Here is a 17106-nt window from a genome sequence, read left to right on the forward strand (position 1 = left end):
AGTCGTTTTTTTAATTTATTTGGACTTAGAATATTTTTCTTTAAAACTAAATGACACTTAGAAATTTTAAAGTGAATTTTGTTTTGGTGAATCTTTTAATTAAATTTAATTTTTTCAATCATTAATAATATTTTATTTTTCTTGTTGTGGAAATAAACATCAAATAATATTTTAAACATTACATTTTTTTTAAATTATTTTATTTTAATAATAAATCTAACCTAAATTTAGACTTTTATTTAATAATAAAAATTTATTGTGAGCTTTTCTTATTGGGTAGCTAGTCTCGTTGCTAATGTCATTGTTTTAACAAACATCACGCCGGCAGACAAAGCTAAAGGTCACAATCTTTTCAATTTAAATGGAGATTTAAATTTATTTGACTAAGTGTATTGCAACTCTATACATATTGGGTAGCTAGTCTCGTTGCTGATGTTTTTGTTTTAACAAACATCGCGCCGGCAGACAGAGTAAAGGTTGCAACTAGATATTGTTCTAGAATTAGGTATGTTAGGTTAGAATATATTTGTAAGCCTATGTGTATTGAGTAGCTAGTCTTTGAGCTTAATGTATTTGCTTTAACGAGCATCGTGCCGGCCGACAGCGCAAAGAAACTTACAAATTTTTTTTTAGTGTTTAATTTTTGTCTTGGTGATTATTGTGCTGCATCCTTTCAAGGTGCTTTATTTTAGCACCGGGACACATTGGGCCACCACAATTCCGCCTTGATAAATTTTTTACATAGATATAGATATTTCTGAATCTTGTTTTGGGCAGGCCAGAGGAAAATTTAAGAAACATTGGTATCGATCTCTCAATAAAATATACTCTATAAAAAATACTTATTCAACAGACGTAAAAAAATCAATAAGTAAAAAAAATTAAAATTGTATTTATAGTAAAATATAGAGTGTTTAGAATCATTCATAAGTAAGACCAGTTGTAGACTTTGTGTAATTAAATCATATTATTTAAAGTCTTGAATCGGTTTTTTTTGTAAGTAATTATATAGACTATATGACGTATAGTGTAATTCGTATACCGTAGTACGTTGAACGGGGAAATCAACACTGGATTACTTGAAATATTATTGTATTACACAGGACATAAGGTAAGTACAATTTAATCTATGCTTTCGAACCTCCAACAATGTATTGCATGATAAACCATTAATAATTAATGAAAGAAATAATTAATAAAAAATTAATTTAAATAAAATTGAAGACAATTAAATCTATAAAAAAAACTTATAAAAATAATAAATAATAATTATAATAATTTACTAACTACTACCGATTTCTTTTTATATTTAATCTATACAATCTCTACTATAAAAATTATCAATAATTATCTATTTTTCTCTCTTTAACCTATTTTCTCTATTTTTCTTTTTCTTTCTTTTTATTTTTGGTTTATTATAGAGTATAAAAAAAATGTATCAACTGGTGGTTCTGGTATATCAAACTTTTTCAAAGAGTTTTTTAGTTCAAATTATTCCGATAGTACACTAATTGTAAGTGATAGTCTGACTATGCTAAACAACTGCACAGATATAGCTTCTCTATCTTTTATTCAATTAACAGTTAAAGAAATCTTCGAAGGTCTCAGTTCTTTGGATCTAAATCCATGTCCTGGACAAGATGAGATTCCTAATATTTTATTATCATCTTATAATACTCCTTAAAAATTCCTATAAAATTAATTTATAACCGTTCATTACATTTAGGTGCTTTTCCTAGCCAATGGAAAAATAGTTTTGTGTCCCCTATTTATAAATCTGGTTTAAAAAATAAAATTGTAAATTATAGACCCATCTTGAAATTATCTTCTCTGCCTATACTTTTAGAAAAACTATTGATGCCTTCTCTATCATTTATTTTTAAAAATGTATTAAATACTACTCAACACGGATTTAGAAAATGTCTTTTAGTTGAAACTAATTTACTTTGCTACTACAATACATTAATAAATTCTGCCGAGTCCGGCATTCAAACTGATGTTATTTTTACTGACTTCAGTAAGGCTTTTGATTCGGTTAATCACAGTGTCCTTATTGCTAAATTACGTAAATATGGGATATCTGATCCTTTAATATCTTGGTTACTTCATACCTTAAGGATAGAGTTCAACAAGTGAAAATTAATGGTTTTTTATCCGATCTCTTTCCTTCTCTTTCAGGTGTTCCCCAAGGTGGTCACCTATCTCCTTTGTTATTTGCTATTTTTGTTATGGATATTAGTAACTGTTTTAATTTGTGCAGCCATCAACTTTTTGCAGATGATCTCAAATTATATGCTAATGTCAAATCAATTGATGACTGTAATAAGATTCAAGATGACCTTAATAATTTAAGTGCCTGGTGTTTTAATAATGGGTTAAAACTAAATCATCTAAATGTGCAAAAATGTTTTTCTACCGTTCTCATAACCGTCTAAATTACATGTATTACATTAATGATAAGTGTCTTAACAAAGTTGACAACATTCAAGATCTTGGAATTATACTTAAGACTAACCTTTCTTTTTCTTTATATATTGAAAAACTTTGCTTAATAGCTTTAAAAATTTTAGGCTTTTTAATTATAAATACAAAAGAGTTCAATAACGAGTTTTGTTTGAAAACATTGTATGTTTCATTAGTTAGGCCAATTTTAAAATATTGTTCAGTCTTTTGGAACCCATCACAAATTTGTCTTATTGAATCATTAGAACGTGTTCAGAGATGTTTTATACGTTACATTGGGTTTAAAAAACAGAGAATTTTAAGCAACATTACCCCGTTCTTGACGTCAAATTTAATAAATATTTAAGATAGTCTTAATTTAAAACCTCTCGCTTATAGGCGCCGAAAAACAGACATTTATTTTATGTCTAAACTTTTAAATGGAACCATATCATGTCCTGAGCTATAGCATGTTCCTCAATATCCGTCTCGTTCTTGTCCCACATTTTCAATAAAGCTTCACCGCACTTTGTATGGTTATAATAACCCCTTAGATCGCATCGCTAGAGAATGCATTATATTAAATAATATTGATCTATTTGATATTAAAAGTCTGTCATGCTTAATGTAATTACTTTTTCTACTTTATCTGGTTTCTCTTAAGCAAAATATTAATACTTATTATTATTGTTTTATAAACTGTTGTTATAATTTTGATGATACGCAAGTGCGGATTGGTTTGTCGTGCGACACATCCGAAGCCGGTGGCGTATATCTTCGTCCTTGTCATTTTGACAACGGAAAAAAGACTACATGTATCATTTTCAGCGAGTAATCGTCGGCCGTGCGGCACAACCTGGTTCTAAGAATTTTTGAACTCCTTGACAGTATGAAACTCTTAATCTCGGGGTCGTGGGTTTGGACACCAGTAAATACGGATGTTGGAGATTGACGACCGGTTATAGAAAGTGTACCGAAAATCGTATGAAAAAAAGAGGCACGGTGCGGGATTTGGACCCGCGACCCAAGGCGTCGTAGAGACAAACCATACCACTGGGCCACCGTTCACTTACAATTTATATTCTCATTCATTTATGTTGATAACGATTATTTATGATGATGTTTGTGTGATGTGTGGCTGAAGTAAACGCCCTAATGTGTCAATAAATAAAATTTATTTTGTGGTTAAATTACTAAAACATTTTTAAAAGTGTAAAAAATTATCATTTTGTAAAATGTTTTTTTTTTTTAAATAATACCTTATTTGTGTTATTGTGAAAAAATAAAATAAATATTTTTGTTTAACTATTATATGATAATCATTACCATGCATATTTACATCCTCGGAACTTGTGTTAAATCCTGTCAGAGTAAAAAAAATTGATCATTTTATGACAATAGTTATTAATATTTTTATATTTAGGCGGGAATAGTAACGCATTCGAAAAATGTCTAAATTAAAAAATAGTAGTACCCGCGCTTGACCTCGAGTTAATAACGACAGGAAGAAAACTACACATATCATTTGCAGCGTGTCTTGTCGTCCTTGCGGCACTTGCTGGACTTTGCACCGTCGCATATAGCACGCATTACTAATAATGAGAGGCAATGAATAGATAACAAATGAACGCAAGTGGCAAACCACGTTGTTGTTATAGGCCGATAAAAAGCCCACTTGCATACTAACAATTCAATAATTTAGTCACCTTGACTGACATATCAGTAAAATGATTAAACTACTAATGTTATAATAATAATAATAAGAGGGCAATGAAAAGATAAAAATTAAGGGAAAACACAATAAATTAATAGAATTATATAAATCACAGACAATTTTATTCATTAATCATCGTATGACCTTTAATTATTAACACCTTTTTATTATTAAAAAGTACAATCAACAATTAAAAATATAGAGCGTTCTATTATTAAATGTTAATATACAGCTCACCTAAAAATTTGGTCCTTACAAACACGATTGTTAAAAATTGAACCGTCTAATAACTATTAGATATAATAGGTGCTATTTTAGTTAATTATAAGTTTAGTTCGTTCATTTTTTAGTTCCCGTTTAGTTCAAATAGTGTTTCGCGAGTTCGTGCGTAATCTACGCGTAGGTGCTATATTCGGACAAAGAAAATGGAATTTCTAGCTGTAACCAAATATAGCTAAAGAGTACAAAGTGTTGTTATCATCCGCAGCTGTCAATAATGGCAGAGAAAGCAAGCAGCCGAAGAGGGGTGTTAAATAAAGTCTCGGCTAACCAAATTTATGACCTATGTCAAAAATTTCAACAATGATAGCGATAACGAGTAATTAAAATTAAGAAAACAAAACGGTAGCACAGTGAGGTCGAGGCACAGTATAGACGAGGCATAGATGGGACGAGTATAGGGGATATCTGACAGCATGGTCGCCCGCAGGGGGGGGGGCAAACGTCCCCTCTTGGCACCCCTGGACTTTGGAAATAAATTTTTAAAAATTATAACCAATCTGATTTAAATTTGTATAATCTGAAAATTTTATATATAAAACAAAAAAATCCAACCGGATTTCTATATGTATTTATTTTTATTGATTTAATGGGTTTTATCGTCATATGCCGTTACAATTTTGTCGACCGATGGCTATCGGGTATTGTCTTGTATATTTTAGAGGTTTTTATCAATTTGTACGGAAATTCCATAATGGAACGACGAGTGACGATCGACTATCTAGTTTTATTTGTCAGCACGCTTCCTTCAATGAAACACACAAACAAAGCTGCCTAAATACAGTACGTTCTATGCTATACATTTATAAGTATTTTTATNGTACGTTCTATACTATACATTTATAAGTATTTTTATAGTAAGTTTTATTTTTATAAATCATAATTATATTTATATAGTCGATTATCTAATATTATACTATTATGGACATCAGAAATTTTTTCAAAAAACCTAAATTCTGTGATTCTGATAATCAACCCTCAACTTCAGTAATTGAAATAAATAATACAGAATCGTGTGAAGTTAAAAGTATGTCGGTTGCTATAAATACAAAAAGTTATGTTATTAGTGATGGGATAACGGATGAAAAAGATATTGGAAAATATTAAATTCAAGAAAATATTGACAATTCTTTGAAATTCGAACTTTTGCGTCATCCTTGGGTACCCAACACTAATTATAACTTTAAAAGTGATTTGAAACCAGGAAATACTCGTGCATTTAGGCACAATTGGTTGCACGAAAACAGTTCATGGTTAACTTATTCAGCAGTCGAGGGTGTGAAAGGAGCTTTTTGTAGAGTATGTGTGCTGTTTAAGCCATCTATTCACAGAGGTGCACAAGGTAAATTTATAATAAAACCGTTTACTAAGTACAAGGATTTTCATAACTTTTCTAAAATACATATATCTTCTAAGTGGCATTCTGAATCAATGTCTTTTTATGGATATTATGATTGATAAAAAAATTAGTGTGATTGAACAAGTAAATGTTGGACTACAAAAAGAAATAGAAACCAACGGAAAAAAATTAAAATCCATAGTATCAACCATTGTGTTTTGTGGAACTCATGACATTGCTTTGCGAGGGAAAAAACAGATTCAGAANTGTGGAACTCATGACATTGCTTTGCGAGGGAAAAAACAGATTCAGGTAATTTTCATGATCTTCTACATTTTCGTGTTGATTCAGGCGATAAGATGTTAAAAAATCATTTTTTAAACTGTACAGGAAATGCTAAATATTCATCTCATAGAACACAAAATGAACTAATAACATTGTGTAGGAAAATATTAAAATAAACATAGTGTGTGAAGCCAATACCGCAAATGCGTTTTCTATCATTGCCGACGAAACAGCAGATTTCTGGTGTTGAGCAATTGACAATTGTAATTAGATTTTTAGACAAACAGTCAAATCCTTTTGAAATACGAGAAGAATTTCTAGGCTTCTTACCCTTATATAAATTAGATTCAGAATCGGTTGCTACTCAAATATTATCCTTTATGGTGAATTGTGGTCTTGATTTAACTAAACTTTGTGGACAAGGTTATGATGGCTGTGCTACAATGGCTGGAAAAGAAAGTGGTGTTGCTAAACTAATTAGGGACCGATATGCCAAAGCTTTATTTTTTCATTGTGCTAGTCATCGATTAAATTTAGTTATTAATGACTTAAACAAAATTATGGTTATTCGTAATACTACAGGCACAATTAAAGAAATTATTAAATTTTATCGTGAAAGTACACTTCGAAGAAAACTAATACCTAACATACCACTATTTTGTGAAACACGTTGGTCTTCAAAGTATAAAAGTATTAGAGTATTTTCTGAAAATTTTATTACAATAATTCAAAGTCTCCAATCTTTATCTATAAATGATATGACAAATGCTAATACAAGACAAGATGCTTTTTATTTATATTCCTCAGCCTCAAATTTTTTATTTATAATAACAATGACTATAATTGCAAAATACAGCGCTATCTTGGAACCTGTTACTAATATTTTACAAGGTGAATCAATAGAACTTTATAAAGTTCGGGAACATATGGAAACATTATTGGAAATGTTTGAAAGTGATAGAATAAATGCAATTGAAAGCTTTAATTTATTATTTATTAACGCTAAATCTATAGTAAATGATTTAGATCTTACTATTACTTGTCCCAGAATTACCGGAAAACAGTTACATAGAAACAACTATCCAAGTGAAACTCCTGAAGACTATTATAGAGTATCGGTTTTTGTATCATATCTCGAATCAATAATACAATCTATCAAGGAAAGATTTGAAAAAGGTAATAGTGTTGCTTTTCCATTACAATACCTTCATCCAGCATTATTTAAAAAAATGAAAAAAGAAGAGTACGTTGAAATTTTAACAATCATTCATAGTTTTTATAAAATTGTAAATTTTTTAGTTGAAAGTGAAAGTTGGTATGTTTATTGGCAAAAAAAAGATTTTCAAAGTATGGACATTATAGATTTACTAAAACATAGTGAAATATTTTTCCCCGGTATTACAATTGCATTAGATATATTCCTATCTTTACCAGCTACAAGCTGCACTGCAGAACGTACTTTTAGTACATTACGAAGAGTAAAAACTTGGCTTCGATCCACGACAAGTGAAGACCGATTAAATGGTTTATGTATGTTAAGTGTACATCTTGAAAAAGTTAAGGCAGGCAAAAATCAATTCATTGAACAGTTAATAACAAGATTTGCAACAGAACAACCGTGAAGACTTCAATTTTTATTTAGTAATGACTTATGAATATATATATATTAATAAACACTTTATTTAATTTTACTTTTTGGTATTTAATTTTTTTTGGCCCCTTATAAATTTCCTGCGGGCACCCATGTCTGACAGTGATTAAAATCACTATCATAAGAAAACCTTCGATGCAAATCAGTAGATAGTGTTTAATTCTAAGAAATTGGTGAATAATTACAAAAGAAACATCAAAACTTATTTCATTGATTATATCCTTATTAGAAGTTCTTTGATTTTAAAATATAATATATGAATAAATACTAATTATTGTTATTAAATTTAGTATGAAATTGATATTCAATAATTTAATATTGCAATTTATAAGAAGAAATTATAAAAATAATAAAGTAGTTGTATATTACTTTATTTTTACGTCTATAAAAATTTAAAGGGCTTGATGTAATATTTTTCAATAAAAACTGTTTGTTACTATAAATAAATGCACTGGACTACAAGGAACTTTAATCAGAAGCAAAAATATACTTTTCTAAATCAACTTTTCGCGTTGTTTTCATATCTACAATTAGACTTTTTCTATCACTTCTAATTTTTTATATTATTACTAATTACATATAAAATAATACATTTTTATCGTAATAGATAATTTAAATAGAAATAATAGTAATAATNCATTTTTATGGTAATAGATAACTTAAATAGAAGTAATAGTAATAATTTCCTAGGAACTTTTTTTGTTGTTTGAAAAGATTCTACAATTGAAATATTGAGAACTTAATTAATTTTAATGATTTACTTTAACTAAATGAACCAAACAAAACAAAGTTGTTAAAAAAATTTACTCAATTGAGCGTATTATATAATTTGATTATATTTGTAAAAATTAATTGTTAATTCAGGAAAAACTAACAATCATTTTTTTTAGAAATTATTTATATAGCAACCAAAAAATTTGGAATATTATAGTCTAGTAGTAGTACACACAAATTCAGTAAAAAATTTATTAAATTACAAAGTAAAAAGATTCAATTTTGTAGTTGAAACCTATCATATCAANGTAAAATGATTTAATTTTGTAGTTGAAACCTATTATATCAAACTTCATTCGTTAATAAATATTTTGAAAACATTAGAAATTAATGATTTTAATTGTCTTTATGGAGAACATGTAATAACTAACTGATTAATTGATAAATTAGAATTTTTTTTTTAATTTTTGAGAGTAATATCTTCAACTAGATACGAATTGTAGTAATTTGACGTATTGTTGAAAAAAGTAGGTCAAGTTAGAGCAGAGAAAATAAATGATAGTCACAAAAAAATATCTTCTCGGCTTTGCATCGAAGCGAAAACTTAAAATATAGTAAAATAATTTTAATGGTTGCCGAGTTGGAAAAACTTATGTTTTACACGCTTGTGATGGAATCTTTGATCTTTATTGAAGTTATTGAATCTAAATGAGATAAAAATCAATCGAGTTGAAATTTATTCAAACTTAAAAAAAATTAAGAAAAAATGTAAAAAGTTGGCTTACCATACGCAGGTTGGAACCTCGTACCCCAAGCGTGTAAAACATAAGTTTTTCCAACTCGGCAACCATACGTCGCTACCGTCGGGTGAAAAAATTGGCTATTTAAGCTAGTTAAAATTTAAAAGTTATAAACTTTCATAAATCTTTATCAAAAATTTTTCATCAACTTTGAAGAACCAAAAAAATAGGTTAAAAATGAAAATTTGGACTGATTATTTTTAACATATATTAAAAATCAAATCAGTAATAATTTGATTTTTAATGTGTTAAAAATATGCAGTCAGGAAATTTTATAATTACTATTTATAGTAAATTTATCAGAGTAACTCAATATTTTTTTGCATTTTTATCGTAATAGATAACTTAAATAGAAATAATAGTAATCATTTCATAGTATCTTTTGGTGTTTAAGAAGATACTACAATTAAAATATGAACTGAATTAATTTTAATGTTTTACTTTAACTAAAATAACCAATAAATAGATACGAATTGTAGTAATTTGACGTATTGTTGAAAAAAGTAGGTCAAGTTAGAGCAGAGAAAATAAATGATAGTCACAAAAAAATATCTTCTCAGCTTTGCATCGAAGCGAAAACTTAAAATATAGTAAAATAATTTTAATACGAATAAGAAATTTCTTCTTGCAAGGGGCGACTAAAGTGATGGGATCCTTGATCTTTATTGAAGTTATTGAATCTAAATGAGATAAAAATCAAACGAGTTAAAAATTTATACTAACTTAAAAAGAATTAAGAAAAAATGCAAAAAATTCATTGCAATACGCGGGTTGGAACCTCGTAACCCAATCTTGTAAAACTCAAGTTTTACCAACTCGGCACTGTACGTTTTTACCGTCGATGTGAACAAATTAGCTATTTAAGCTAGTTCAAATTTCAAAGTTATTTTTCTCGACTTAAAAGAAGCAAACAAATTTAAATAAGTTTAACTTTCTATACTATATTAAATTTTAATTTATATAATATTTATGAAAATCTGTACTCCCCTTGTCAGGTATTTTAAAATAAAATAAAATACAAAACACAGAATTTTAACACAAAAATAGCAAATTTTTGAATACGGTAGTCATTTTTACCATGAAGACAAATCCAGAGATCAAATTTTTTTTTTCAAATTAAAGTATATTACATAAGCTTTAATTTAAGATATATATAAAAGTTTCAGTCTTTTCGGAACATTTTCAAAAGTTAAGTTGAAAAAGTTAAATTTTTTTAAAAAAGCTACCATTTGGAAACCCTTCCTGTGGGCTGTTAAAGGGTTAAATGTTCACAAAAATTTAAAAAATGATAGGGAAATATCTAATGTATTTATAAAAAAAAAGTTATATTGATTCGATCATTTTTAAAAAAATTATGGCACTTTTAAGTAAAAAAAATTGAAAAAATATCGAAAATTAGCGATTTTTAAATTTGTAATTTTTTGGGGAATTTCCGCCGTTTACGCGGAACGAGGGAATGTTTTTCAATTTTTGAGGGTAATGTCTTCGACTAGATACAATTTGTGATCTTTTGAAAAATTGTTCATCAAAATCGGTCCAGCGAGAGTTGAGATTGAGCGTTCACAGACACAAAAAAAAAAAACATCATAGTAAAACTAATACCTTCTCAGCTACGCATAAAAGCGTTATCTTGATATCGATATCGTTATAACTTATAACTTATATCCTACAAATTACAGTAAGTAGTACAATGAAATAACAACGGTTTGCGGTAATACATCGTGCTGGCGTGTTTCTTTTCTTTAGTTTGTATTTTTGTTTCGTGTGGAAATTGCAGATGAGCTAATCGTTTTCGTTTAATCTGTGTACTAATAAACTATTGCCATAAAACTGATATTATAGTGTTATTACCTATCTAATAGATAGTATCTATTGCATTTCAAAAGAACACATGAACACAATCGACCACAATAAACCAAGCGTNTCGACCACAATAAACCGAGCGTGACACGCCGTTAACCCACACTCCGCAGCCCGCACTAAATTTTGTATGATTTGAGGATTCATTGAAACGGTCTATTAAGTTAAGGTATAAAAACAATAAAATTAATTATTTCCTATTGATTAATAACTATAAATTATGGCTCTAANGTATGATTTGAGGATTCATTGAAACGTTCTATTAAGTTAAGGTATAAAAACAATAAAATTAATTATTTCCTATTGATTAATAACTATAAATTATGGCTCTATTTGACTTTTGAAATTATTATAAATTATTAATTAAAAATTAATTAGGTAGGACGTAAGTAGGTATTTGTACGGTACGCGGTGCAATTACTCAACGGCCGCCGTCCATTATGTTATTCCGTACCTACCAACATTTTAATATTGTCTGACCGTCTTTTGAAAATTGACTTTGACGCGTTCTTTCCTTTTCGCTTTAAAATTAAATTTACCATCTAGCTATCTAAATATTAATTATAGATACTTAGTTTAGTTGTAAATATAATATCTACATGTTTTCTAACATATAGTTTTATATTAAGGGGCCTGGAATTTGGATTCGTAAGAAACCTAGAAAAAAAGAAAACTAATTCATAGACACATTCAGAATTAAAATTTTTTTATATCTGTTTAAATTTGAAAAAAATGGATAAAATTATTTTTTAAGCACGTAAACAAAATTTACGATGAGTATTTTTTTTCTAAATTTAGTATGGAAGAACGTAAACGTAGCATTAGTGATGGACCTATACCAAAACGTAAATCTGGTAGAGCACGCAGAAAAGAAGCAAACCAACAAAAACTACATAGTATTGCACTAGACAAAAAACAGTTAAAACTTAATTTTGGACAAAATCTAAGTGAATTAAAATCTCAACTTGTTTCAACTCACCAAAATGACGACGACGATTTAAAACATCATGGATCTATAAATACAGACAAACAGATATCACATTTTCATCATTATTAATCCCTGTAACTAGCAATAATTCTACACACAAGGAAAATGTAATAGTTACTGAGACTGAAGTTTCATTTAATTCAACTCATGGTTCTGAAAGTTCTGTAGATTTAAGAACTCAGGAAATACCAATAAAAACATTGAAATTGAGGAGTTTATTGACGAAGATATAAAAATTAAAAAATTTACAAACAATACAAATGAACCAACAACAAATGAAGACTTACAAGAGTTAGATTTATCATCCCAGTTATTGTCTACTTCATCCCTTAACTTTAAAGCTTTAAAACATGATTCAAATTTAGCTGAAAAGTTAACGTTTCTGTTGAAACATCCTATTCAACCCCAATATGCAGAGTTGCCTTTTAATCCATATAAAGTGTATTACCGCCAGTTGTCTGATACTGATAAAACACGAGTGCCAAGACAGTGGTTATCATTTAATAAAGAAGAAGAAAATGTGTATTGTTCAGTTTGCATGGCTTTTTCATATATTAAGGATTCATTATTTGTACAAGGTATGAAAACATTAACTAAGCACATTTACAAGAAAGTTCAAGTGCATGTAAACTCTAAAGTACACAATGAAACCGTGTACGCATATATGTAGGCAAAAAAATCTAATGATATATCAGCACTTATAAACGTAAACCAACGAAACTTTTTTAGTACAAGTTTCAGAACGAAGGCTTTTCTTATCAAGAATAATTGAAGGTATTCTTTATATTGGCAGATAAAGTATCGCTTATAGATCACATAAAGGAGAACAAGCCTATTCATTAGACGATAAAAGTATAAATCATGAGAATTTTCTCGAATTACTAAGAACTTGGTTAAAATTTGATCCGCTTCTTGAAAAACATTTAGAATATGTTATAAAAAAAAGTAAAAATCATAATTTAGTGACACCCTGTAGAGAACGAGGTTCGCTTGTAACATTTATTTCTAAGACTACGATCAATAAAATTATAACTTTAATAACTAATTTTATTCAACTTGAAATAGGAAAAGAAGCACGAGAAGTTAAGTGTTTTAGTCTTCTAGTAGATTCATCGCAAGACGTTAGTGTAACAGACCAATTAGCCATTTGCATTCGTTATGTAGTTAAATGTGAAATTAAAGAACGCTTGATTAAATTTTTACCTGTAGATTCTTCAGAAGCAACCGATTTATATACTACTATTAAAAATGGTCTTGAACATGTTGGTTTAACTTTGAACAATATAGTCAGTCAGGCTTATGATGGAGCAGCTAATTTCAATGGAATCCATCGTGGTTTACAGGCTCTAATAAAAAAAGATGCTCCAAACTCCATACACACTCATTGTTTTAGTCATATATTAAATCTCACACTAACTCAAGCAGCTAGTTCATGTCCTGAAGCAGTGAATTTGTTTTTGTTGCTAGACCGTTTAGCAATGTTTTTTGGTCAGTCTTATAAGCGGATGGCAAAATGGAAAAGAACTGTGGTTGAAAATCACGTTGGGTCTGACAAAATGCTTCGCTTACAAAAGATTGGACAAACCCGTTGGTGGAGCAAAGATGTTGCGTTAAACCACGTATTTGACCCAATAAATACGCCTAATGAAGAAAAAAATAGATTTTTAACGGTTATCAAAGCTTTGTTAACCGTGGCAAATTCTAATGATTTTGACTCAGTCATAAAACTAGAAGCTCAAAGTATAGCTAACAAGATGTTAAAATATGAAACAATACTAACGGCATTTGTTTTTCAGTCATTATTTTCCCTAAGTTCTTCAGCATCAGCATGTCTTCAATCAAAAAGATTAAATTATACATTGGATTTTTTATTACTAAATAATTTGAAAACCAAATTAATAGAAGGAGTTAATAATTTTCAACCAGTTTTTGAAAAAGCAACACAATTTTTCCAATATTTCCAATCCATACTGGAAAACATAGATGGTACCGAAAACACAACATGGTCTTGTGAATTAATAAAAAACAGAATTCGACAAAAAAAAAAATGCCAGGTCAATTAGTTACCGATGAAAAAGATGAAAAAAAAAAGGTTTGAAGTCGAAGTGTACAAAACAGTTTTCAACAATGCGTTTGGAACATTAAACGACAGGTAAAATGTTATTTTAAAAGCTAAGTAATTAATTAGTTATAAATGTTTTAAATTTATTTGCATTTTTTTATCAAACTATTAAGAAATTTTTCTGTTATTTTTAGGTATATGAACAACCGATGTATAATTCAAGATGCTTCGTTTTTAGACCCTAGAATTTATCAAATGAAAAAGCCAGAATTCATGTTCCCTGAAAAATCTATGGCAAATATTGCAAATTTGGCTCGAGTTGACGTTGTGGTGGTGCAACGTCAATTGATTGAATTTGCTCAGAATTATGATGCAATTACCCATGTGTGTCTGATAAGTAATAGCCAGTATAGTACATTCGAAGATGAAATTAGTGACAATGAAGAAGATTCAGAAAAAGAGCTAAAATGTGCGGTGAATAAGGTGAAATGTAAGTCATGNTTCAGAAAAAGAGCTAAAATGTGCGGTGAATAAGTTGAAATGTAAGTCATGCATTTCATGTGCATTCGAGTTTTTGTATTCACTAGTTATTCACACAACTGATTATAACGAGTTATACACTACTTATAAGCTGGTAACCACTTTAGCGTTTACACAAGTAACTTGCGAATAAAGCTTCTCAATCCTTAAAAAAATTAAAAATCGATTAAGATCATCTCTGTCTGACGAAAAATTAGAAGCATTTATGTTAATGTCGTTTGAACGTGATATGGAAGTACCATATAACATTATTATCGATCAATTGGCTGCCAATTCAACAGAAATGAAGAGGCTTCTAATCGGATAAGCTGTTAAAATAGTCATTTTTTTTTTTTTAATAGTACTCGGAAGTAAAAATACTCTTTAATAGTTATTAATTTTAAGTTTTTATAAATTGATAAAAATAAAATTTACTTATAAAGTTATAAAGTATTGTGAACACATTTTAAGTTCAATAAATAGATATTTACAAATTTTTATATTTTTTTTCTTCAGATAACACTATTATTTTTAGCAGAATATTTATAACTTAAGATAGAAGATGTATAAATAAATAAGAAAAAATACTTGGCCTGGGGGCCAAGGCCCCTAAAAGCTGCCATTAATTATGGCCTCATTGAATCAAAAAATTGCCGACTGGCCTCACACATAGCCAGTACGCCCCTGGAGCGTTCTATTATTAAATATTAATATACCGCTCGCCCTAACAATATTAAAAATATAATGACATGTGACAAAATAGCAACACATAAGTAATAAATATGAAATGTAAATAGAATCAAATATAAAATTAGTTATTCTTTAATAGTACGTTTACATTTCTAAAGAAAAGAGTAATATTTTAAAATAAGATATGGTTTGCATGGGTCTAGATATTTAAGATCACTAGAAACATATGCAGTAAGATAGTATAAATTGTGAATGGCTCTAAATATTTAGGATCACTAGATATCGATGATGATAAAAATAGATAAAACATATAATCTTAATAAATTATTTTATTATTGATATGAACTTTTTTGTTGTATCTCATTGAATATTAGATATTCTTTACTTACTTAATGGATCGTTAGCATAATAGCTTATACCTAAACACAGTAGATTAATTTTATATATTTAAACTGTATTATAGTACAAAACATAATTAAAGTAAATAATTGCTAATTAGCACTTAATAATTTAGATTTTAAAATACTTATGTAATTGCAACACTAAAGTGTTAAATACGAAATGTATTTAGAATAAAAGTTAAAATCATTTTGATAGTACATTCATGTTTCAAAGAAAAGAGTGAAATTTTAGAAAAGGATATATTGTAAATGGGTCTAGATATTTAGGATCTTTTGAATTCCAAGAAACCAACATATAATTAATATTATCTAAATAACTTATTTTATTATTCAAATGAACTTCTTATTCGCATCCGACTGAATGTTAGTAATTAATTGCTTACATGGTGGTGAGAAATTAGCAATAGTATTTAAACCTAAACACAGTAGATAAGTTTTTTTTATTTAAAGTTATATATATTAAAAACATTCAGAATAATAGTTAAAATGATTTATACTTTTGTCAGTACATTCTTGATACAAAAGAAAAGGGTGATATATTAAGATAGTATAAATTGTGAATGGCTCTACATATTTAGGATCACTAGATATCGATGATGATAAAAATAGATAAAACATATTATCTTAATAAATTATATTATATTGAAATGAACTCTTTAGTCGTATCTCATTGAATATTAGTTATTCTTTACTTACGTAATAGATCGTTAGTATAAAATCTTATACCTAAACACAGTAGATTAATTTTATATATTTAAACCGTATTATAGTACAAAACAAAATTAAAGTAAATAATAGTTAATTAGCACTTAAAAATTTAGATTTTAAAAGACTTATGTAATTGCAACACTACAGTGTTAAATACGAAATGTATTTAGAATAAAAGTTAAAATCATTTTGATAGTGCATTCATGTTTCAAAGAAAAGAGTGAAACTTTAGAAAAGGATATATTGTAAATGGGTCTAGATATTTAGGATCTTTAGAATTCCAAGAAACCAACATATTATAAATATTATCTTAATAACTTATTTTATTATTCAAATGAACTTCTTATTCGCATTCAACTGAATGTTAGTAATTATTTGCTTACCTAGTGGTGAGAANCGCATTCAACTGAATGTTAGTAATTATTTGCTTACCTAGTGGTGAGAAATTAGCACCAGTATTTAAACCTAAACACAGTAGATAATTTTTTTTTATTTAAAGTTATATATTTTAAATACATTCAGAATAATAGTTAAAATGATTTATCCTTTGTCAGTACATTCTTGATGCAAAAGAAAAGAGTAATATTTTAAGATAGGATATGGTTTTGATGGGTCTAGATATTTAAGATCACTAGAAACATATGCAGATAATAG

The 17106-nt window shown here is 28.2% G+C and overlaps 3 protein-coding genes across 38 annotated transcripts in view; 2 read left to right on the forward strand and 1 right to left on the reverse strand.

Moving 5' to 3' along the window:
* LOC126894757 (uncharacterized) overlaps nt 1–17106 on the forward strand; it is a 239303-nt gene that overhangs the window by 190986 nt on the left and 31211 nt on the right. The gene's annotated exons all lie outside the window — the stretch shown is intronic.
* The window catches only part of LOC126908504 (E3 ubiquitin-protein ligase Topors-like), a 56568-nt gene that overhangs the window by 8884 nt on the left and 30578 nt on the right, over nt 1–17106 (reverse strand). For all 36 annotated transcript variants that reach the window (XM_050690725.1, XM_050690657.1, XM_050690649.1 and 33 more), the window contains one exon: nt 3769–3804. In XM_050690725.1, the coding sequence (XP_050546682.1) occupies nt 3769–3804 (36 nt within the window). The remainder of the gene's footprint in view (nt 1–3768; nt 3805–17106) is intronic.
* Nucleotides 14150–15155, forward strand: LOC126909060 (uncharacterized). The gene is made up of 3 exons (XM_050691432.1): nt 14150–14224; nt 14329–14617; nt 14670–15155. Exons 1-3 carry the CDS (start codon nt 14151–14153, stop codon nt 14805–14807), a joined length of 501 nt encoding a protein of 166 aa, XP_050547389.1. The 5' UTR covers nt 14150; the 3' UTR covers nt 14808–15155.

The sequence above is a fragment of the Daktulosphaira vitifoliae genome, unplaced genomic scaffold (genome assembly GCF_025091365.1).
Source record: "Daktulosphaira vitifoliae isolate Bord-2020 unplaced genomic scaffold, ASM2509136v1 Scaffold_1, whole genome shotgun sequence".
In the NCBI taxonomy this organism is placed as follows: Eukaryota; Metazoa; Arthropoda; class Insecta; order Hemiptera; family Phylloxeridae; genus Daktulosphaira; species Daktulosphaira vitifoliae.